The following is a 23487-nucleotide window of genomic DNA, read 5'->3' as shown; positions in this document are numbered from 1 at the left end:
AGTTAGTCTGAAAATAAATGTATTAGGGACTTTCCTTGCCATATCACTAACTAGCGGGGTATTTTGGTATGTATATTAAATAACCTATTAGGGGAATGAGGAGATTTAATGCCTTTTTATTACAATTATGGCAGTTGTATGTTTGTTTTGCAGTTACATTGATCGAACCACAGTAATGCTATTCATAGTTTTCTAGTGGTTACTAGCTATATGTGCCTTTACACTTAAATTATGGTTGCTACAAAAACACCTTAAGTATTTTAAAGTTCACCCAAAAATAAAAATTCTGTTAAACATTACTCACCCTCATGTCGTTCCACACCCATAAGACCTTTGTTAATCTTCAGAACACAAATTAAGATATTTTTGTTGAAATCCGATGGCTCAGTGAGGCCTCCATAGCCAGCAATGACATTTCCTCTCTCAAGATCCATTAATGTACTAAAAACATATTCAAATCAGTTCATGTAAGTACAGTGGTTCAATATTAATATTATAAAGTGACGAGAATATTTTTGGTGTGCCAAAAAAATAAAAAATAAATAACATTTATTTCAAAACACTGCTTCAGGAAGCTTCGGAGCATAATGAATCAGTGTGTCGAATCAGCTGTTCGGAGCGCCAAAGTCACATGATTTCAGCAGTTTGGCGGTTTGACATGTGATCCGAACTGCTGATTCGACACGCTGATTCATTGTGCTCCGAATCTTCCTGAAGCATTGTTTTGAAATCGACCATCACTACATAAGTAGTTTTTTTTTTTTTTGACGCACCAAAAATATTCTCGTCTCTTTATATTATTAATATTGAACCACTGTACTCTACGTGAACTGATCTGAATATGTTTTTAGTACCTTTATGGATCCTGAGAGAGGAAGAACGAAGGTCTTACAGGTTTGGAACAACATGAGGGTGAGTAATAAATGAGAGAATTTTCATTTTTGGGTGAACTAACCCTTTAAGTATTACTGATTCCGTTTGTCGTGATGTTTACAAAACTGAGAATTGAAAATCACAAGCACTACTTCATGTTTAATTGGTGTGTTTAATTGGGATTGGAGCTAAACTTTGCAGGACAGTTGCCCTCCAGGAGCAAGATTGGACACCCCTGGTCTACACAAGTGTTTCTTTGTAACAGAGCTGCCATTGTTGAGTTTATGTGGTTTATTTTCCTTTGGTTTACTTCATGGGTTCATCAGAGACGAGTTGTATCTGGCAGCGCTCACATTCAATTTAGGTCAATTCACTGACCTACTTTTTTACTGTACGATGATAATTACACATGGCAGTCTTAACGAGACCAGCGTTTCCACATCATGAAGGGAGCTTAGTTTGTGTTTGTGTGGCATTGAATGTTCTTGATCTGGTGTGAAATTAATGTTTCTTTTAAAACATCCTCATTAAATGCATAGCCATGGATAAAGCATTGCATGCCAGCTTTGGTTTGCTTAATGCAATTGACGTAGAATGGTGTAGGGGAAAGGATGTGAGTTATCTGACCATGCTAATTTTCTGACAGAGTGTATTTTCGAGGATGGACAAAAGACCAAAGGCAGCAGTTTAAACTTGTTATGCCTTCATTTGCATTTGTAAAAAGTTAAAATTTCAAACGCAATACATGCATATTCGTGTTTGTCTGTTGACTTTTCTTCACTCACAGACAAATCATTCGCATGTCATAATTATCAATATTTATGACAGTAGTGACGAAGAAACAAAGTATTAGGCACTTTTCAAGAATAGGGTACAAACTGATGTCCCATTAAAATTTTGACATTTAAGACTTTGCCCTGTCCCACTTCAGTAGTCTTCATGATTTTGACTGTATCCAACAATTAAATGTCATAATAAAACACAAATTGGGTTTTAAATTATATTCAGACATAAAATTCAAAAATAAGGGTATACTTCATATAAAATAAATAGAAAATAAAACACCTCATGTAATATCTAGTTTGACCTTTTCTTACCCAATTTGTGCGAAGTGCCATTACAAATGCTGAGCCAATTGATGATTGAAGACACTGAGCAGATTTAAATGGCAAATGTTTATTCAAACACTGATACAGCACAGTTTTTATTCATCTACCCTGTTACTGGAGTAAAACAAAACCATGTAACATTAGAAACAAACTGTTTGTATATTAACAGAGTTTGACATAATTTTTCAGCCAGGCCGCAGCAACATTAACACGTAACATCACTGTAACAGGTTCGACTGGATTCATTCCTATTCAAACTGAATCTCACGTCACTGTGTCGATGACAGTTACACAGAGTGCTACAGAGTAAAATGTTCCTCGGAAAACACACACACTGCTACCAGCATGCTTAATGCATTTCTAAAATCATTAGCGCACATTAACAGGTATCCAACAATCTCTTGACATGTTAGAGATAACATACAGTGTACTCTGGTGTGATTTAAAATATCTTTATCTATAAAGATTGTCAACAAGTAGTTTATATTCAGTATAAATAGTTACACTTGCAGCTTCTACACAAATGCATAATTTACAAAAAGGAAACCAAAAATAAATGTGAAATATCAAACTACCATGCATTGGCTACAGCTGTGCTGAAAGAGTTTGTGGTTTATAAGAATACAGACTTCTATAGAAATGTTTCAAAACAGAATCTTCTCTTTAAAATACCCTTTGGCACATTAATTTACAGTTTATAAAAAGTTACACAGTAAATTAACATGGAATTTAATGTCTCTGCTGTAGTTTTTAACAGCTAAGATGACACTAGATTTAATGAGCCACTTCTTGCTCATTGCAAATCTCTTTGTGAACAGTAAAGCCATTTTTCTTTTTTCTTTGTGGGCTACTCAAGTGTATATAAAACATTTAATATGACTGTTTGGCCTAAAAAGCTGGAGCTCACAGTGGTATAACCACAGTTAGATAATCATTGTGGAATATTGTTTTGCTACTAATGCAGCTAACCTTAAAACAACTGACATACAATCAGAATTATATTTTGGAATAAAGTCAAATTAATTCTGTTATGCAAATATACATTTGAGAAAAGAGTGGAAGATAGACACTAGCTGGAAGAAATGAATCTCATTTGTATTCATTGGTATTTGTATGTAAAGTATAGTTTTTTATGTTTGGATAGACACGGTTACATACAATATCTTTGTTTGGACAAATTCTAAAACATAAGCCTTTTATGTGTCTATTGAAATATACATGAACATACTTTTTACGTACAAATTCCTACAGATACATATTTAAAGTATTTGTATTGCAAGTAGTAAACGTGAAGTGCATGTCATTTTATGACTATCATTTGCTACAGAGAATATTCTAAGCACTTATGGTCATTAGGAAGTTCAAATGACAGTTTTCAGGAGTGCAATGCACAGATTGGAAAACAATATTTTTTCTATTTCAACATCTGTTTTTTTTTTTTACTTGTCATTTTTTACATAATGTTCTAAGAATTGGGCAGCACCAAGTTTAAAAGTTATTTACAGAATACAAAAATAAGAGTTTCAGCTAGCATAGTTATCAGTGTATGAATGAGTGAATGATGTATATTAAAGTTTGACTATATGAAAAATCTTTTTAAGATATTTGTGATGTTAAATACTTAAATACAGTGTTGCAGTTCAAACTTGGCACAGTCACAGTTTCATCTTCACAGTGTCACAAAAGGTAAGACCATTTCCATGTGATATACTGTCAATGTCATTAGCACAAAAGTAAACAGAATTGCGACCAAAACCTGAATTTTGTGCTTTTCTTGCTATCATGTATATATTTTGAAGTCAGTGAATCATCTCATGCATAATGTCATTGGAGATGTGTAAAACATAGCAACCCAACCAACCAACCTCTTCTAGTTTCTTCATTTGACTGACTACTCTTTGAAAACTGGGGTGGTTGATGTTCCCTTGTAAAAAATGTTCCTGGTATTATCTGGACTGTTTCCTCTTTCAGGGATGAGGATCCTGGTTTTTCTTCGCAAGCTGGAGTCGCGGCTCCCAGGACCAGATTCAGTCATTTCCATGGGAGTGACCCGGATGGTGGAAATGGTCTGGTTGGGATGGTGGTCACTGCCTGCTGTAGATACAATAGGGACAGTCGGGACAGTTGGCACGGCTACGACTTTAGGAGCATTAGAGCCATTCTTCTTTCTGTCCGTAGAGCTCTTTCTATCTGTAGAACTGTTCCCATCCCTCACGGATTCAGAGCTCTCCGAGTCCCGATTCAAGTCGTTTAGCTCAAATGACTGTCTAAAGCTGCTTTGGGACTTCCACGTCCAGGAGCCACTTCCATCCGTGGAGTGCGCATGCACCAGGGGTCGACCATTCTCCGGATGGGCTTCCACCCGAATGATTGCTCCAGTGCTGCCTTGACCTCCGGACTCCTCAGTTAGGCTCTTGTAGCGCTGCAACGGTGCTGTGGAGCTGGTGTGGCTGCTGCTTTCAGAACTGGGAGAGCTTCCCTGCAAGAGACCTTGCTGCTTGGACATCGCAATGACCTGCATGATGCGCGGCTGGCCATTAGAATTAGTCCTAACCATCGGTACCTCACCGCCCTTCTCCACAGTCCTATCCATGCTTTTCAACCATTTGTCACGGACGTTACTGTTATTCGCCAAACCGCCCATGTTCTCCTGTGTCTCCTCTGGGATGTGGACCAACTGCGAGGAACCAGGCCGAGACTGCATGGGTATCCGAGCACCGCCGGCAATCCCGCTGGGGTTGCTTGGTAGTGTTGTACTTCCAGTGGCCATTTTTAAGTATGGGGTTCCAGGTCCGTGATGTTCACCGTTGATTCCCACAGCTGAGGGTTCAGAATTGCAGCGGACATCCATGCTGTTTGGAGGGGACTGTCCTGGTCCACCTTCCATGGCATGCAGGGAATGTTTATGGTTCTCGTTCTTACTCTTCCATTGCAGCAACAGCTGCTTGGATCGACTAGAATCTACCGAGGATGTGTGGATGGTGGCATTCCGGAAGGCAGACTCATCCATGGCGGGTGTATGTACTCTGGGCAAGGTGTTGAAGGTCACCATGTTCTCCTTGTGTGGAGGGCTGCGAGTATTGATGACCTCCACATCTCTGCTTGTTTTTTTCAGGCTGCTAAGAGGTCCGCCCTGGTGGTGTTGGGCGTTGCGGTGCAGGATGCCCTCAGAACATGAAGATGAGAGGCCGTCACTTCCACTGCAACTCTTGGCAGGAAGGTGGTGACCTTGATGGCACAGGTCAGCCATAGTTCGACGAGAATCCCGAACATGAAACTGACTCGTCTGTTTCTCCTTGCTCGGTTGAAAGTTTCCTACAGCAAACAAACCCTGGACAGACAAAACACAATATTTCATTGGTACTTCCCAACATACTTAATAATATGGGTTTGCTTAACACAATATACCCAAGTAGGACATATTCCTGGATCAACATCCTTTTTGGTCCTGGAACAACTTTGCTGTGAACTGTCTGATTTTATGGTCAGGCTCAGGCCAGAGTTTGGAGAATTTAAAAAATCTGATTCCTTCTGATTTTAGGGAAAGGAAAGGGTTAGCTACAGTATCCAGCTTGGCTTATGATTGATGGGAATGTTGTTCCAGAACCAACAAAGATCTGATCCAGGAACAAGTCCTAGTTTGGCTAAATCATGGCATTCATGTTTCATGTTGTAGACATGCAAGTAAATAGCATTACCATGATTATTTATCTGACGAAGATTCTTTAAAATGCTATCAAATATATGATAAACTGCCTATATTCATCTCACTAGGTAAACAGCGATGCCCCCTCCAAGCAGAAAGCCCAGGTAAACGTCAATGGCGTGGTTCTTGTGCTGAATAATGCGGGTTAGGCCACATATGATTGCACAGATAATAAAGGAGAAGACCAGAAGAGGCTTCAGCAGTTTGGATGAGTCCGTCAGTGTGCTGTTGAAGTACATCTGTGCAAGAAAAAGATGATCATGATCACAGATTTGCTGTAATGTTTCCAAGCTGAAGCAGAATCAGGTAGCAGTGAGCCAGAACCATCCGCTTTTCATTGCAAATGAACATAGACACTTTGATAATTATAATGATCTTCAAACATATAACAAAAAAATGAATTAACCACAGGGAACATGAATCAGCTGATTTGAGTATATCATAGAGCGCATTATCACTACACCAATGAAGTGCTTTTAGATTATTTGTGTATTTTGAGACTGGGTAGACCCTAGGGTTGTGAGTTGGTTGGTAGAGTTCCCAGAGACATGAGTCAGCATCCACTGACTCAAGATTATTAGACTGACTGTAGTTAAGACGACAATGTGTAAGATCATTTAAACAGCTTAACCCTTGTGCATCAAAAAAAAAGAAAAGAAAAAAGTTACACATAGGTGCAAAATGGACAAAAATGTCCATGTCCAAAAACTGTCATAAAAATATGATTTATTAATATTTTGTTCCACTTTCACTGATGTCATTTTTTTCTGTTCTATCCATAGATACCAAACATTCATTAATTTTAAGAACTGTAACCCTTTAAATACTGATTTGTTTACATAATGCCATAGGTGTTTTTTTTATGAAAAAATTAAAAATAGTTCATAAACTAAATGCTAAGCAGAATTAGATTCTTGGGTGTGTCAATGAAGAACAACAACATTAATTTTGAGGCATTTATATTTTTTATGTAGTGTCAGTTTTTGTAAAAAATCTTAACACTTAGGTCCATAATGGACAAAAATCTCCATGCTAAAAAACTGTCATAGAAATATTATATATATTAATATTTTTTTCCACTTTCACTGACTGTTTTTTTTATTTTTTTATCAGCATCTCTTCTATTCATAATTACCAAACATTCATTAATTTTCAGAATTTTAACGCTTTACAAATTGGTTTCTTTACATCCTCATCTTCTAATGCACCTGTGTGCTCACTGTCAGTGGGCAACACTAGCTTTAGAGCTTCCTCTGCTGAGTAACGTCTCTTCATCTTGCAAACAATTAAATGATCAACCCCTCAAGCACCACATATTTATAGGTTTGGCTGTGAGAACACCTGTGTGAACTCAAACTTTGTATAAAATCTACCAGACTAAACAATCAGCATTTTCTTGTGGTGAAAACTAAAACAACGTGTTTAGGGTCTTCTGAACTTCTACTTCAAATTCAAGCGCACCTTTTATCTCCGTACAAAAACAATAACAAGTGAAAAAGTGCAATCAAGGATTAAGATGTGTGTTTGGTCAAAAAAGAAAAACCTCAAAGCTCATTAACCTTCTTTGACCTTTTTCATAGTTTTCACATGGCCCATGACCCTGCCAAGGGTGTGACTCATACATGGAGTGGGATTTTTGATTGCCAGTACAATATCATTTCTTTCAAACTAATTACACACATTAAATTTTCAGTAAACACATGCAAACTACACTCTGACACCCTTACCAACATACCCATACAATTATAGCTGCATTATTTTTCAAATTGACTCTATAATATGCATAAGAAGAAAACACAAATAAAGCGAGTATTTCTTTTATATGGCAAATTTGAAAATATGGTACAATCTAGTAAAAAATGTTAAAAATGTAAAATTTGAAGCTTTGCCGATAGAATGAATGCCTATTTGCAAATATTGTATCATTTTATGGTCAAATGGCCCTGGGTTAAAAAATTGCAGTTTTAATGGGTTTCAATGTGGACATTTTTGTCCTTAAGGTCCTGAGTGTGAGTATTTTTTATACGGAGAGTAAAATTGATTTTTTTGAAGGAAATGAGGGTAAAATATTAAAATTCCAATAAAAATAAACACCTGAGCCAAAATTCATGTAGTTGGCATTAACAAAGGCACACTTATAACAAAAAACAAAACTGAAATGGACAAAAATGTCCATAAGGTTGCACAAGGGTTAAACTGTGTTCTTGTAATGGAAATTCAGAAGGGTTAAAGCAAAACTGCACAATATAAATAACAGTTGATTCTTTGTTTTATGTAATGAATCAAATGACCTAGAGCTTGAGAGGAGCAACATAGATTGAAAACCACACTTTGAAATTGTCAGGTTTGATGTTAAAGCTTAAAAAGAGATATTGACCTGCCAGAACACCTGTAAAGGTTTTTGCATGCAGAGTAATGGGCAAAAAATAAGTGTCTAGACCTTTATGACCTTTAACTGACAATAGAACACTATTTACATGACCAAACACATTTTCAGCTCTTTATGCAAATTTGGGGTAAGATTGTGCATGTAAACAAGTTCTTTGAATCTAAATTACCCAGTTTATTATTTTTATGCAAATGTAAATACCTTTATTTGCATTGTCAACATATATCAACATACAGTATACTCTATAATGTGCACATAGTTTTTTATGTTTTGATTTCAAGAGCAGAGAAAAATTATTTTTTTGGTATTTAACAGCATTTTGTTCAACATGTAAAGACACACATTTTTGTGTTCTTACCCTCGAATGGACAATTACATACAAACACATAAAAACACATGACTCAAACGGGTCAACGCTACTTTGAGAAGCTCCACAAAACTGCATGAAGGCATCCGGATGTTGCAGCACAAATAACAGTAGAGAGCTGTAGCCTTTTTATCCACACATCAGGGTCACTTTTTCACAGAAGGTGACATGAGTGCAGCTTTTTTATCTGTTAGTCTCTAGCAGAACAGTGAATTGAAAGTGCCTGAATACTTCTGAATGCCTGACTTTTACTCACCGACACATAAACAGCAGCAAAGGATGCCAGTGTTGCATGCTGTGACGGGAAGGATTTTCTGAAATAAATGAAAGGAATTCCGATCAGTTCTGGCATCAAAAGTGTTTCAAACAAGAATACAGCAGACACTTTTGAAACATTCCTACATATTGCGCATACAAGATCCACATCTCTTTAAATATATATATATATATATATATATATATATATACATATACATATATATATATATATATATATATATATATATATATATATATATATATATATATATATATATATATATATATATATATACTGTCTGTGCAATTAGTAATTACTAATATGAATGTTATAGAGACACTGTTTATGCCCATGGCTACTGGCTCTTTGGGAGACTCCCATGGTGTGGTGAATCTGTTGAACCTAATGGTGTGTCTGCATCTTCTCTGACTGTTCAGAGGATAAATAAACATTCACAGCGGCCTCGTAAGCAGGAAACAACAAATAGCATAATATGCTATATTGTATATTTTTGACAAACAGAGACATTGCAAATAAAAAGTCTGGAGAAAGCATGCAAAAATCTTCAACATTATTTACACTTTCAGAACCATTAGATTACACTTGCTGGTCTACAACACAGCCAAGTTTCAACTTAGTCTGATAAAGAGTTCTGGAATTGACACAACAGCGAATCTTGTTCAGACAGAGAGGGAGTTATAAACCGGGTAAACAATATCTTTGTATTTGTGTCAGCATCATACATATGCTCAGAAATTCATAAGCCACTTCAGTATTTTATTATTTAGTGAATCCACTAGTGGAGAGATGGTCACCAGCCTCATCCATTCCTTTGAAAACCAACCTTATTAAAAAAGTACATCAAAAGCTGTTCTGTTAAACTACAGCCTCTATTCTTAGGCTGCAGTGAAGCTTGGCTTTGATCTGTATGGGCTCTTGTGCCGTATGAATTCCTGAGAGTCAAGAATTCACACTTGACTAGTACTTAAAGATTTTTTATCAACTTGTCTGTATCAGCAGGTGTTAAGATAATCTATGTTTCACATGACTGTGGCACTGTTAATCCAACAGAGATCTAGGTCTCCGTTTGCCAAGAATCAGAGCTGTACCTGCCGGCGTTGATGACAGCAGCATCAGATCCTGAGCAGATGTCCTCCAGGATGAAGAAACTTTCCTCACAGGAGGTATTGAGGTGAGTGTAGTTGGGCTTGCAGACAGTCAGGAAGTAGGGGGTGGGGTAACCCGTCGACAACTGGATGATGTCGGTAATCAAAGCCGTGGCACATAAGCCAAATACGTGAACGCCTGAAAAGAAAAAGAATTTTAATGCACCGATATCTGATAATTACTTTAAGTTGATAACCAGTATATTGGATGATTTTATATATCAATCTTTTGTTTTAACGTTAGACAACTAGAAATGATGTGGGATCCCGTGATCATTTGACTATAATTAATCGTCCTATTGTACTGATAATAATAACTTTAAAAAACCTTATCAGTTGATACCAATATGACCACAGATATTTTGTCATTTTATTGCCAGGAATATTTAGATGCATATTCTGAGAGATAGATATGTTTGTGTTTTGTTTGTCTGTTTTGTGCATTTAATGCGTAATCAAAGGTAGCAGCATGAACATTCTTCAGAACTTCTCCTTTTGTGTAAAAATTTTTTTTAAATTCATTCCTCAGAATTCCAGCCACAAAAATGTAACATGTGTTCTTCATAGGTAACAGAATAAAGACTAATAAGGATTGAAAGACAATTATCTGCTAGAAATGTGACCTACCCACAAACCTGACACCTCGCCGGACGAAAGAGTTAAAGTTGCAGCCGGCTGCATTGATATCGGCTTCGGCTCCACCTCCGCACTGCGCTCGGGACAGACAGCAGAACAGAATCCCCTCTCCGATCATGATCTGTGGACATGCAACACACCAGGTTAGAGGTGGAAGTGGATCAAATGTTCAGAATGGTGGATATCTCTCCTCTCAGATTGCACTCAATGGTCTCATACTAACTCTTCAGGAGGTTCTTTTTACCATGACACCAAATCCAGAAGCTCTGAAGTGAAGCTACAGATGCCTTTAAACAGAACAGCCATAATGTCCTTGTCTACTTGTAAATGCACAGTTTTGATGAGCCATAATGCAATCAGCTCTCACTTGGGTTGAGAGAGCGGCCGTTTTGATCATTGCGCACTTATGTATTAATGCCCATCTTAAGCAGGGCTGTCACTGTACATCAAAGGCACATCCATCCTTAATCTGCTCCAGATCTGTCCCCGTCGTTTCACCTCCCTGTCTTCTGAAATTCACGCACCCACTGACTTCTGCACAAACATTAGTCAGTGAAGTTCTGCTTTCATGGAGTTGAATCATTTCAGCTCAAATGGTCACAAGCTAAATAAATAAATTAAAGGGGTGCTTGATTATGGTTTCACTTTTTTAACTTTAGTTAGTGTGTAATGTTGCTGTTTGAGCATAAACAACATCTGCAAAGTTACGACGATCAAAGTTCAATGCAAAGGGAGTTATTTACTTTCAAAGAATTCGCTGTTTAAGGACTACAACAAACAGCTGGTAGGGACTACAACGAGTTCTTCTTGGGTTAGTGACATCACTAATCCTACAATTTACATAAACCCCGCCCCCGAGAACATGCAACAAAGGGGGTGAGGCCAGGTTGGGCTGCTTTAGAGAAGAGGAAGAGTTGTTGTAGTAGAGTGTTGTTACCATGCTGTCATTTTACGCCGGACTGCACGTGCTAGTAGATGAGTTGAAACAACTCCACAGCAACTACATAAATTAATCCACAAACCATTCAGAAACGTCCAGATGCATTCTAAAAGTTGTAACTTCTTCCTGAGTCTCTCCATCAGTGTTCGACTCCGGTTTGAACAATGTAAGGCTGAACACCGTTACTGACAATCGTCATTGTGGCTGCGAGAGATTCTCCAGCTTTGTTGTTGTTGAGCATCCGAAGCGCAAGCTGTTAAAGCTCCGCCCTCTTTTGGAAAGCGGGCCGGGAGCAGCAGCTCATTTGCATTTAAAGGGACACACACAAAAACTGCATGTTTTTGCTCACATCCAAATAGAGGTAAATTTGACCAGATATAATAAATGATCTGTGGGGTATTTTGAGCTTAAGCTTCACAGACACATTCTGGGGACACCAGAGACTTATATTACATCTTGTGAAAGGGGCATTATAGGTCCCGTTTAATAAACTGTAATACACTTGAACACATTGTAATTATGACTTGTTCCTCAAACGTCTAGTAACGTGAGACTAGGATTGCACTGGATGCTTTTTTTTATTTTAGCTCCATATAGACCACACATACTCAACAGCCGGCAATCTTCTGTTCTATATTCCGTAGTTCGCCAGGTGAGGAGTTTAAATCCCAGTGGGATCATGGGATTGATATTGGCTGTGCTCTACGCTCCAGCCTAGTGGGGGAGGTGCTAAGGATACGATCTAAACATTGGCATGCCCATGTGCCACACCGTGACCTGAATCGGATCCCAGGAAGCACGCAGATCCCACCATCCCATCCCATCTGACCAACTCGGCTCTCAGACACTGATATTGTGTCATGACACCTGGAGGAACCACAGGATGTCTCAATGCCTGCAGTCACTTCCTGCCTGATGCTATATCTGGACTATGTAGGTAAACAGATTGTAGACCAAGAACGGGCTAAGGAAAGGACGGAGTGGGTCATTTTTAATGACTACCATTACCTGACAGCCAAAATGAGTTTTTAGACACTTTGCTATGCATTTCTTTGCAGCACATCTTGTTGAGATAAGATGAAAATGTGATCAGAGCTCTCTATGCCTGCAACTCAAACTAAATTATTTAATTACCTAAAATAGCTAGCATGGAGGCCACATGCTGCAGAGAAAAGTACATCGGGTGTCTTTGTAATGCTAGTCATTTTAGTCATTCAATCAGTGCTTTCTGTTTCTCAATCCTGTACAGTAGGAATGAAAAATTACTTTTCTGCAACAGTTTTTTTCCTGAAGAAAAAAAAAAAAAAAAATCCATTCTCCTCTGTACTTTTAAAAAAGAACAATGTCTCAAACTGCTCAGATTTGCAAAGTCTACAAAAGAATGTCAGAGATTTCAGTATGGACATTTTTCATTAATTTCTCCAAAGGCCAGATTGTCCATCCACATTAATATTATAGCTCTATACTGATGCGCTTGTATTTCTCCTAAGGAAGTCTAAAAGCAAAATCTGAGACAAAGTTGACATAAACCTCTGAGCAATACAATTTCCTTCTGGGTATATTTAGATGTATTTTACTGTAGATTTTTGTTTATTTGATTGCTTCTGATTCATGTTATTACGATATATTCAATCTTATATACATGTTTTTGCCTGAAGATAAATTTCATCTTATGAAATGTAAAAAATGCGATGACATGCTTGATAAATGTTTATGCCCTTAATATAAAAAAATGCCTGCGGTGAGTTTAGAAAATTTACCAAGTGTGACGATGATCTCAGTCTATGTTTATCTCTTTAATTTTCACTAACTAAAGTAACTATCATCTACAAATAATTTCAGAGGATCAGAGAGACGAGAATCACAACCAACTCATTAGCGCCAAGAGCCCATTAGCATTTGTGAAACCATTTAACCATCCTACGTTTCCGAGACAACAGTAATCTGCCCTAAGAACTCAACATGAATTTGAGTGTGAAATAATCTGATTTTCAGTATGAGGGAACAACCAAACTACCATAAATCCACAGTAAAGCCTGCTGAGAAACTGCACTCATCTGCTCTAATACTAGCAGTTAACCTGAGGACTCCTTGCTAGCTAGAAGCAGAAAACAGCAAATTCACTGTGTCATTAGGGCATCCTCAGAGGGCTGGCAGACATTCTGGCAGTGTAGTGATGTACTGAAGGTGTCATAGAGAAAGATGCTATCTGACAGCTCACTGCTCATGGAGTAGCGTGAGGAAAATCTCATTGTGTATTTGAGCTATTCATGCACAAGTTTTCTTTTCTGTACCGTGTCAGATAAGGCTCTGAAGGGGAGGCCAGTTGGTGTGTGTCAGCTGTGATAATAGACCACAGGCAAACTGTATAAATTTACTCAAGTAGGACGTGCTCCTACATTCACATCCTAGTCGGTCCTGTCATTGAGTTTTCAGTTCAGTTTGGAAAAGATATTCAAAGTTTTTGACGCATTTAGCAGCAAGACAAATACATATTTATGAGCATAGCTGTATTTTCCACTTTTAGCTTTGTTGTCTGTCTGTGAAATAATCAGAAATCCTAATCACAAAGTCTAAACACATTTTCTGCAGATTTCTTTGATGTTTTTCTGTGCAACTGTTTTCAGACACTTGCTATGTTATTAATTATTTTGATTAATATATACAAACTACTGTTCAAATGTTTGGGGTCAATAAGATTTTTTTTTCTATATTTTAAAATGTAATATCTTCCTTGGTGTAAACTACAAAAATGTGAATTTGTGAAAATGGTGATGTCATGCGCATGCGTATTAAGCCCAAAGTATAGTTCACTTTTTACGCGTAGGTCAGCGTGCAGTGCGCATGACACAAATTTCGTTATCAGGAGAGTATGCGCACCGCTGGATTTTTGTAACCGTGTGTACTTGTACATGCAGGCCCCACAAGCGCATTTATTTTTTTTTTGCAGTAATTAGTTTATCCACAAGGTGGCAACCATGCCCTGGGGGCGTCAATTCACAAGGTAGTCAAAGAAAACTGCATAAACAGAACAGACCGGAACACATGCAAGCTACAGCGACAATGTAGATAGACGAGAGATTGTTCAAAGAGGTTAGAAAATACCCTCATTTGTACAACTCTAGCATGAAAGAATAAAAAGATGTTTACATGGGTTGTAACTCATGGCGAGAGATTGCTGAAAATTGTGCATGCGTCGAACGCCTGTGTATGCGTACCAGTCAAATGAAGTATACTTTCCAAGGCTGTGTGCTCGACTGTGCGCGTACACTAGTGCACGCGTTTAAAAAAAAACGAAGTATACCCAAGGCTTTACTTGTTCAGTTTATTAGGCACATTTTGTTTCTTTACAAAGTGACATCACCAACTACTGTCCTGGCAGCATAATACAGTGTTTTTAGTCCTTTTCACGGATCCATGTGAATGGCGATCGTATTGACAACATTGTCGTCTATACGTGAAAAACGCAAAGGAAAAACGTTTCTGTTTTTAGTACATCGTTGTCATGTAAACATACCCTGAATACACAGGGGAAGGTAATGAAAGGAACAGGCAACAGGTGTGAACTAATCAGGGACTATGGCAACTAATGAATGAACTAGAATAAGGCAAAACAGCAACAACAAGATGACAATGGCTAAACTAAAAAAAACTAAGGGTATGTATACATGACAATGATCTGTATGTGTATAAAACGTATAAAATTTTTTCCATTTTCAGTTAAACACAGATTTGTGTAAATAAGGCCCCAAACAAGACAGAAACTAAATATGAATGTGACACTAATATGCTGAATTGCTGCTCAAGAAACATTTCTTATATTATTAGTATGTATAAATGTGTGTATATATATATACACACACACACACGTATGTATAGAGTCAAACCAAAAATTATTGACATTTTGACATTATAGACATTTTTGATATTTTTAATATATTTTTACTAGTGGGTGCAGGACACTATAGTTCATTTATGTAAGTGAGGATAGCAAAATAAAGTAAAAATTTTCAACCAAAAATTATTCAGACCATGTTTTGCTGAAGTGTTATCTGACATAATTAAGATTATTTTTTTCTGACAGTTTAACTCTGAGATCTTGTCATATTTTATTAACATTTTTTTTTAACTATAGTGAATAAATTGTATTAATGACTGAAATGTTCAAGGTGTCTGAATAAATTTTGGTTTGACGGTATACCTAATATATTTAATTAAAATAAAATTAATAGTGGATACAGTAACTAAAAATCGGGTCATTGAATACAACGTGCTTGCATGCTCTATGTTATTCTGACAGTTTTTAAAGGTGCCATCTAATGTTTTTTTACAAGATGTAATATAAGTCTAAGGTGTCCCCTGAATGTGTCTGTGAAGATTTTTTTAAATTAAATTAATTAATTAAATTAATTTTTTACCTGCCTATTTTGGGGCATAATTAGAAATGCGCCGATTCAGGCTGCTGTCCCTTTAAATCGTGCACTCTCCGCCCCTGGAGCTCGCGCTTGCCTTAAACAGTGCATAAACAAAGTTTACACAGCTAATATAACCCTCAAAATGGATCTTTACAAAGTGTTCGTCATGCATACTGCATGCATGCGTCGGATCATGTGAGTATAGTATTTATTTGGATGTTTACATTTGATTCTGAATGAATTTGAGGCTGTGATCCGTGGATAACGGATGTTTAATATGTGTTTAATAATGAAAATAACGACAGTCTTGTCTCCGTGAATACAGTAAGAAACTATGGTAACTTTAACCACATTTAACAGTACATTAGCAACATGCTAACGAAACATTTAGAAAGACAATTTACAAATATCACTAAAAATATCATGTTATCATGGATCATGTCAGTTATTATTGCTCTATCTGCCATTTTTCGCTGTTGTCCTTGCTTGCTTCAGACGTTAATACTGGCTGCCCTTGTGTAATGCCTCGATCATGGGCTGGCATATGCAAATATTGGGGGCGTACACCCCGACTGTTACGTAATAGTCTGTGTTATGTTGAGATTCGCCTGTTCTTCGGAGGTCTTTTAAACAAATGAGTTTTATATAAGGAGGAAACAATGATGTTTGAGACTCACTGTATGTCATTTCCATGTACTGAACTCTTGTTATTTAACTATGCCAAGATAAATTCCAGTTTTAATTCTAGGGCACCTTTAAGTGAAAGTTTCTTGGCAGGAATAAGATGCAGAATAGACCAGACTCTATGCCGATAGCCAAAACTCTGCCACTGCGAGACTAACGTTAGTGCTATGATTGTTCGAATAGAATGGAACATGTCCAGCTTGGGTGAATCACAAAGTGCCTGAATGCACACATATCATGACACATTAGCCATTTTTGCAGGTAACATTAGCAAGAGGCCAACAGTTTGTGTCCTATCTCTCTGACATCATCCAATGTACAGTATCCAGAAACATGAGTACATCTTTCAGTGTGTGTATGTGTGTGTAGGGGTAAAGGGTTAGACTGACCGTAATAGCAGGAGCTGCGAAAGCGAGGCTGAGGAGCATGAGAAAGGGAATGACCTCATGAGTGGGTTCGATATAAGGCAGACTCAGACTGCGGTCGTGGCAGCTGAAACCCCAGCGGACCGGTTTGAAAATGTCCGTCCACTCCAGGAAATACACACTGACCACAGATGAGATCAGGAGAGGAAGCTGTTAGAGAGGAGAAAACATCACATAACTCTTCAACAAACATTTTCAGGGAATTACATTGTCCACATAACATGTCCCTATGGAAATGACCATACAGTCTGCCAGTCATTATTGCAAAATAAACACAGACAGGGCAGTACTTACAAAATAAATGATATCCTAGGTGTATGAAAGCCATATAATGAGTTTAGGTCAGTAATAAAACAGACCAATGGTGACAGATTCACAGAATTGCAGTAAAACTATATGGAGTCACACTAAGATCTTTTTAAATTATGAACTCAGATACAGTTCCACATGGTGAAAATGTGATTTCATTGGGGCTGGGGGTGAATTTGTGTAGCTTAACATGCTAAAACAAGAAAAAAAATCATGTTTTTTGGACATGCACCATGCAGTACCTTAGAATACCATGTAAATACCATTGTAAATGAATACCATAACCATTCAGCAACTGTATTATTACCTTATGATCAGCTGATACAATGCAAATTATATTTTTATGTTTAACAATATATTATTTGTCTGGTAAGCGATTTTTAATTGTTGTTTTTTCTGCATTTTGATACAATAAATAAATTATTGTTAGACTACAAAAATAAAAACATAATAGGCATTATTATAATTATTAGTAGTTTTTATGATTAAAGCTACTATCTTTATGCAATATATATGGTCAAAAATGTTAGAAAATATGTTAAATTAAAAACAAATAATGAACAAAAAAAGCTATATCTAATTTTTAAGCCACACATTTCACAACTGAGAGTAAATGCTGTTATTTAAAATGTGGAAAAAGTGAAAAGTGACTGAAAAGTGTGAATGCAAGTAAACATTTCAGTCAAACGAATTATCAATCTATTACACTTACACATATTTGTTAACCAGGTTTATTTATTTATCATCAATGAATCATATTTCTTTCAATCTCATAGATTTTTACTAACTGAATATTGCTTGTTCCACAACGACGTTCATACTTTTTAAATAAATGTATTTTTTTACACAATGAACAGATTTATGATGATTCTAAGCAATTTGAATAATTGCATTTTGAAAATATGATTATTTAAATAAAATCATAGATTCAAATAGTTATAATAAACTATGCATAAATAGTTTGCATAAATCTTACCAGTTTCATTTATGTAATGTATTACTGAAAAATATACATCAAATTAAGTTTATTGGTTTGTTTATGTTAAATCTAAATGCAATGATATGCCATTCAAATACATAAATCTTACATAAATACATAAATGCCGTTCCACACCCGTAAAACCTTCGTTCATCTTCGGAACACAAATTAAGATATTTTAGTTGAAATCCGATGGCTCCGTGAGGCCTTCATAGGGAGCAATGACATTTCCTCTCTCACGATCCATAAAGGTACTAAAAACATATTTAAATTGGTTCATGTGAGTACAGTGGTTCAATATTAATATTATAAAGCGTCAAGAATATCTTTGGTGTGCCAAAAAAAAACCAAAATAACGACTTATTTAGTGATGGCCGATTTCAAAACACTGCTTCATGAAGCATCGGAGCATAAATGAATCAGTGTGTCGAATCATGATTCAGATCACGTGTCAAACTGCCAAACTGCTGAAATCACGTGACTTTGGCGCTCCGAACAGCAGATTCGATACACTGATTCATTTGTGCTCCGAAGCTTCATGAAGCAGTGTTTTGAAATCGGCCATCACTAAATAAGTCATTTTGGGGTTTTTTGGCGCACCAAAAATATTCTCGTCGCTTTATAATATTAATATTGAACCACTGTACTCACATGAACTGATTTAAATATGTTTTTAGTACCTTTAAGGATCTTGAGAGAGGAAGTGTCATTGCTTCCTATGGAGGCTTCACTGAGCTATCGGATTTAAACTAAAATATCTTAATTTGTGTTCCGAAGATTAACGAAGGTCTTACGGGTGTGGAACGGCATGAGGGTAAGTAATAAATGACATTATTTTCATTTTTGGGTGAACTAACCCTTTAAAGGAGATCAATTATGCAATTATAAACATTCAAAGTCTTGATTTTGTTTTTGGTGTCTACTAGAATAGGTTTTCATGCTTATTCACATTTTTTTTTTTTTTACATATTTTACACCGTTGCAGCACCTCTCTTCCCAGTCTGTCAGTAACACTCGGTTTAGTTCCTGTCTCTATGAAGCCCCTCCTTCCGAAAAGCGGAATGTGCTCTGATTGGTCACCTGGAACAGTGTGTTGTGATTGGTCAACCGCTTTGAGTGTGTTTTGGAAATGCCACGCCCCTTACCATAACTGCGAGTTTCAACACACTACTATTGAAAGTTTTTATTTGCATATGTCTTTGGTGGGAATTATTTTAATGAGGAATATTGTGACGTGTACATTCCCGGAAGAAACTCAAAACTACAATCGGGCTGTTTCAGGGAGTTCAGAAACAGAGTTGAAAATGTAAAAAAGCATAATAGGACCCCTTTAAATTTAGGCCTAAATATTTTTTTGAGTACGGGAGAAGGCTCAGTAAGATCAAAAATCAAACATGCACGGTATGTCAAACTTAAAATCTATACGTAATATTTGTAATTTAAAAAGTAGCCTAGGCTTTTGATATGTTCCATCATGTGTCATGATTCTCTTTGGCGGTCATGCTTGTGGTCGGCTGGTCTGTAAATCTCCTACGGTTTGTCCCAAGTGCCAGTGCTTTGGAAGAAAATATGGGTCAGTGGTATCAGTCGGCCACAGCGCAACTCTGCAGAATCAGCACAGAACGGCAGCTGCTTGCTGTAACCATCTGCATATCAAATGCCCGCAAATTGACCTCAATCACTCTACTGTAAAGAAATTTAATGAAGAGCTCTTAATAACTGGCTTACCATGGTAAATACAACAAAAACAGTCTGCCATAAAATATACTGAACGATTTTTGCAAATATTTGCTCGTAGGTGAAATAATTAAGATGATTTCAGGTAATTCAATGCAAAAAATGGATCAAATTAAATCCTTCACATTTTTTTATGATTGAATATCCATTTTCAATCAGAAATACATCATGTTACAGAAGTAAAATGGGTTGTGAATGCATTTATTGTTGGCTTTAAGATGATCCCAAATGAAAAGAAGAGGTGACACTAAGGTCTTAATAATTGATTGCTATAAATGGGGAGGATAGTGTTTCTTAGTGGCTACAATCAGATCCATGTGGGACAGGCACCATCACAGCAGGTACAGATGGTGTCCGCTTGGTGAAGGACCGGTTATGATAAGAGCATGTGCTTGGGTCGGGGAGGTTTCTGTGACCTGAGGAAACTTCAATTAGATCTTGAGAAGTACAAAATCCAGCCGTCAATCAACGCATCATATCCCTTTAAAACCTTCAGATATGATAATCCTGATCTTCTAGACCTTCTTTTTTAGGTATTTGACAAACAATTTTGCAAACCTCACTGAAAAACAGCAAATGGAGGAATGAATAAATGAATGAAAATGTCCGATTCAGCACAACCCTGCATAATGTATGAGTGCACGCTTAGATCTTCCTCTTAAGTACTAGATCACGTGTGTCGGTGTATGCATGTGCGGTATGAAAGCTTCACTGCCTCAATTCTTTATGTCACACTGACCTACATATATTCCACTAACCCCATCATGATGCATGGAGAGCAGAGCAGCACCTCCTGGGGCGAACATCTAAGAAGGAGAGCTGACAGAAGCGCAGCATCCCAGTGCTGACATCACTCTATGCCAGTTAGTCATACATATCAAACTGATGATTTTTTACAAGGGAAAAGAGAAATGCTTTACGTCGAAATGAACAATGCTCAATAACATGAAATATAAAAATCAGTATCTTTCAATATCCCCCATTCAGGGGCGTAGTTTGTGGGGGGGGATAGGGGGGATGGGGGGGATGTAACCCCCCCAATATTCAAATCCATCAGTTACAACCCCCCCAATACAATACAACCATACCAACGTTCAACCCCCCCCAAAGTTGAAACCAAATCTACGCCCTTGCCCCCATTGATTATTTTAATTTGGAAAGAATAATAAAGCTAGTGAGATTCATTTTTGTTTGTTTGTGCTTATTATATGCAATGAAAAGTAAATACCAAGTTTGATGTTTCATCTGTGACTTTCAAAAAGCCAGAAACAGTCAAAGATTCAGATCAATTGCAAACAGCTATGAAGAAAAAGAAACATTTAAAATAAATTACTCAATATTATATTGAATTTAAAAATAATTTTAAATATTTAAAATTGTATATAAAATATATATATATTTAATTTCATTTATTATTATCTAATTTGTTACTTTTGTCAACACCAGCAACAAAAAATATAATTTTGTGTTGAATAAAGCTTATAAAGTTCAAAACGTCTAGCTAGATTGTTTCTCTTAGACAGCAAATATATATAATATATAATATATAATATATATATATATAATCACAATATGAACTCAAACATTTGTTTCTCCTAAGGAATGTAGCAGAAACATCTGACATAAAGTTGATACTTTGAAAACTGAATGGGAAGTCCATTAACTCTCATGATCTATGAAAGAGCATCCTGGGCTCATAAAATCTCCTCAGGTTCAGTTTATCACTATAGCTATAGTCAAACATTTAAATGTTACATTTATCGATTCAGCTATGACTGTAACATATAGACTAAATAATTATCCACAGAAATTGTCATGTTATTCTGATATCCTAAGTTGTCACCTGTCAAATCAAATCAAACGTGCAAATGTAAACAGATAGTCACTTACCTCAACGAAATAAAAGCATGGCAGCAGTGTCACGCTGTCTTTTATCATCTTCTCTTTCAGTCTTTCTCTCGCAGACATCGTATTTCTCTACTTTAAAAACGCTAATAACCTGTTGTGTCCTAAGCGTCCACCTTTATCCAGCAAAACAAGCCGTCTAGATCAGCTGCTTCTTGCTCCATGGAGATGCATGATGTGGTTTCATACAGAAACAAACGACACACACACAGTCTACACCCTTCACCTTTTGCACGCGCTATTTGTATTGGAGTGGAATATGATTGCAATTGAAAATACAGAGAGAGAGGAAAATATTGCCGGCAAGATGACATCAGATTTTTCGGATGAGGGGCTTGTGTCCTGACGCGCATGCGCACAAGCTGAAGGCTACATTCCTCCAGTCATTCGCATAATTATTAATAATGTCACGAATATAGAGGGTAACCGTTGAACGTGTTTATGTAGAATGCGGGATGAAATGAAGGAGCGTTTTTATTATTTAATTCCACAAGAAGGTTGTACATATGCACACTAACAACATATTGCTATAGAAAATCACTTCACATGAAAGACAATTCATGCTTTCATGTTTTTGTGGGGTTGATTCAGTGTTCAGAACAGTACAACACAATGCAATACAATACCATATGCAGTTCAATGGGATGCAGTAGGCTACAATAGAATGCAATGCATGAGCAATGCAATACGAAAATAAAACGTTATTCATGTCTAAAAGGGATAGCTTAAAATAGAGGAAGACAACATTGTAGCTAAATGTTTGCTAAATAGTCCAATTATTAATAATATAAAATTAACCCCTTAACTGTCACCCCCCATTTTTGAACCTAGACGTAAAAATGCACTATTCGAACTTAAATTGTTAGAATTCATGAACACTTTTGAATACAGACAAGGTAATAATTTCAATAATTTCAAAACATGAAAGTATAAAAAAGTTTTACAAGTTTAAATTTACTGTAAAGAAAATGTACTGTAGGCTACTATTTTTATTATATTTTTTATAAAATAGTTTTTAATCCAAAATTGCTATAAAATTAAAGCCATATGTCTCAATAAGTTTGAAGAAGTTTGAAGTTGATATGAAAAAAATTTAGGTTCCTATGCAATTTTGTTTAGGCGTTATACCAAAAAAAAAAAAGCCACCGGGTGACACCCAAACTCCATTGAATTATGTTGATGCATTTTTTTCTCTGTCACAAATGCATACATTTCTCTTTCAATATTACTTCTATAACAAAATATTGAATCTTGAGACTCAGACCTTTCCAACGATATGTATTTTGTCAAGATTACAAAAAGTTTTGATTCTAAAAGACCGTAATATGACACCCCGCACTAAGGGGGAGGAGACTGTGAAAAGATTTTGAGTTGCAATTTCCATGGTAACGCAATGTCCGATTTCAAAATGGTTTTCACAGGATGAATTGTAAGGTTTTAAGCTTTCAAATGATATATAATTTATGATGATTACTAAAATATTTTATATTTTGAAGTAAACTTAGTCATCCCGTATACAGGACAGTGACTTATATGCTGCATTATTCATTCTTGTAAAGGCTAGTTCACACTGGCGCAACAACAACTA

The 23487-nt window shown here is 36.6% G+C and overlaps 1 protein-coding gene across 1 annotated transcript; it reads right to left on the bottom strand.

Annotated features, from left to right (window-relative positions):
- Nucleotides 1-2033: 2033 nt before the first annotated feature.
- Nucleotides 2034-22482, bottom strand: LOC125258272 (phospholipid phosphatase-related protein type 4). The gene is made up of 7 exons (XM_048175168.1): nucleotides 21885-22482; nucleotides 16934-17119; nucleotides 10497-10626; nucleotides 9813-10008; nucleotides 8701-8758; nucleotides 5754-5927; nucleotides 2034-5313 (listed from the first exon to the last, which is right to left on the bottom strand). Exons 1-7 carry the CDS (start codon nucleotides 21960-21962, stop codon nucleotides 3874-3876), a joined length of 2262 nt encoding a protein of 753 aa, XP_048031125.1. The 5' UTR covers nucleotides 21963-22482; the 3' UTR covers nucleotides 2034-3873.
- Between the last annotated feature and the right edge of the window lie 1005 nt (nucleotides 22483-23487).

The sequence above is a fragment of the Megalobrama amblycephala genome, linkage group LG22 (assembly GCF_018812025.1).
Source record: "Megalobrama amblycephala isolate DHTTF-2021 linkage group LG22, ASM1881202v1, whole genome shotgun sequence".
In the NCBI taxonomy this organism is placed as follows: domain Eukaryota; kingdom Metazoa; phylum Chordata; class Actinopteri; order Cypriniformes; family Xenocyprididae; genus Megalobrama; species Megalobrama amblycephala.
The sequence above is the reverse complement of the archived record's forward strand: the minus strand, read 5'-3'. Positions and strand labels throughout refer to the sequence as shown.

What these genes read in the sequence shown, in the direction of transcription:
- LOC125258272 (XM_048175168.1), bottom strand. Translation starts at nt 21,962, where the DNA reads ATGTCTGCGAGAGAAAGACTGAAAGAGAAGATGATAAAAGACAGCGTG. An exon ending in GCTGTCATCAACGCCGGCAG is followed by an intron (nt 8,759 to 9,812) that starts GTACAGCTCTGA and finishes CATTTATTTCAG; the next exon opens with AAAATCCTTCCCGTCACAGC. An exon ending in GGGGCATCGCTGTTTACCTA is followed by an intron (nt 5,314 to 5,753) that starts GTGAGATGAATA and finishes TTGTCTGTCCAG; the next exon opens with GGTTTGTTTGCTGTAGGAAA.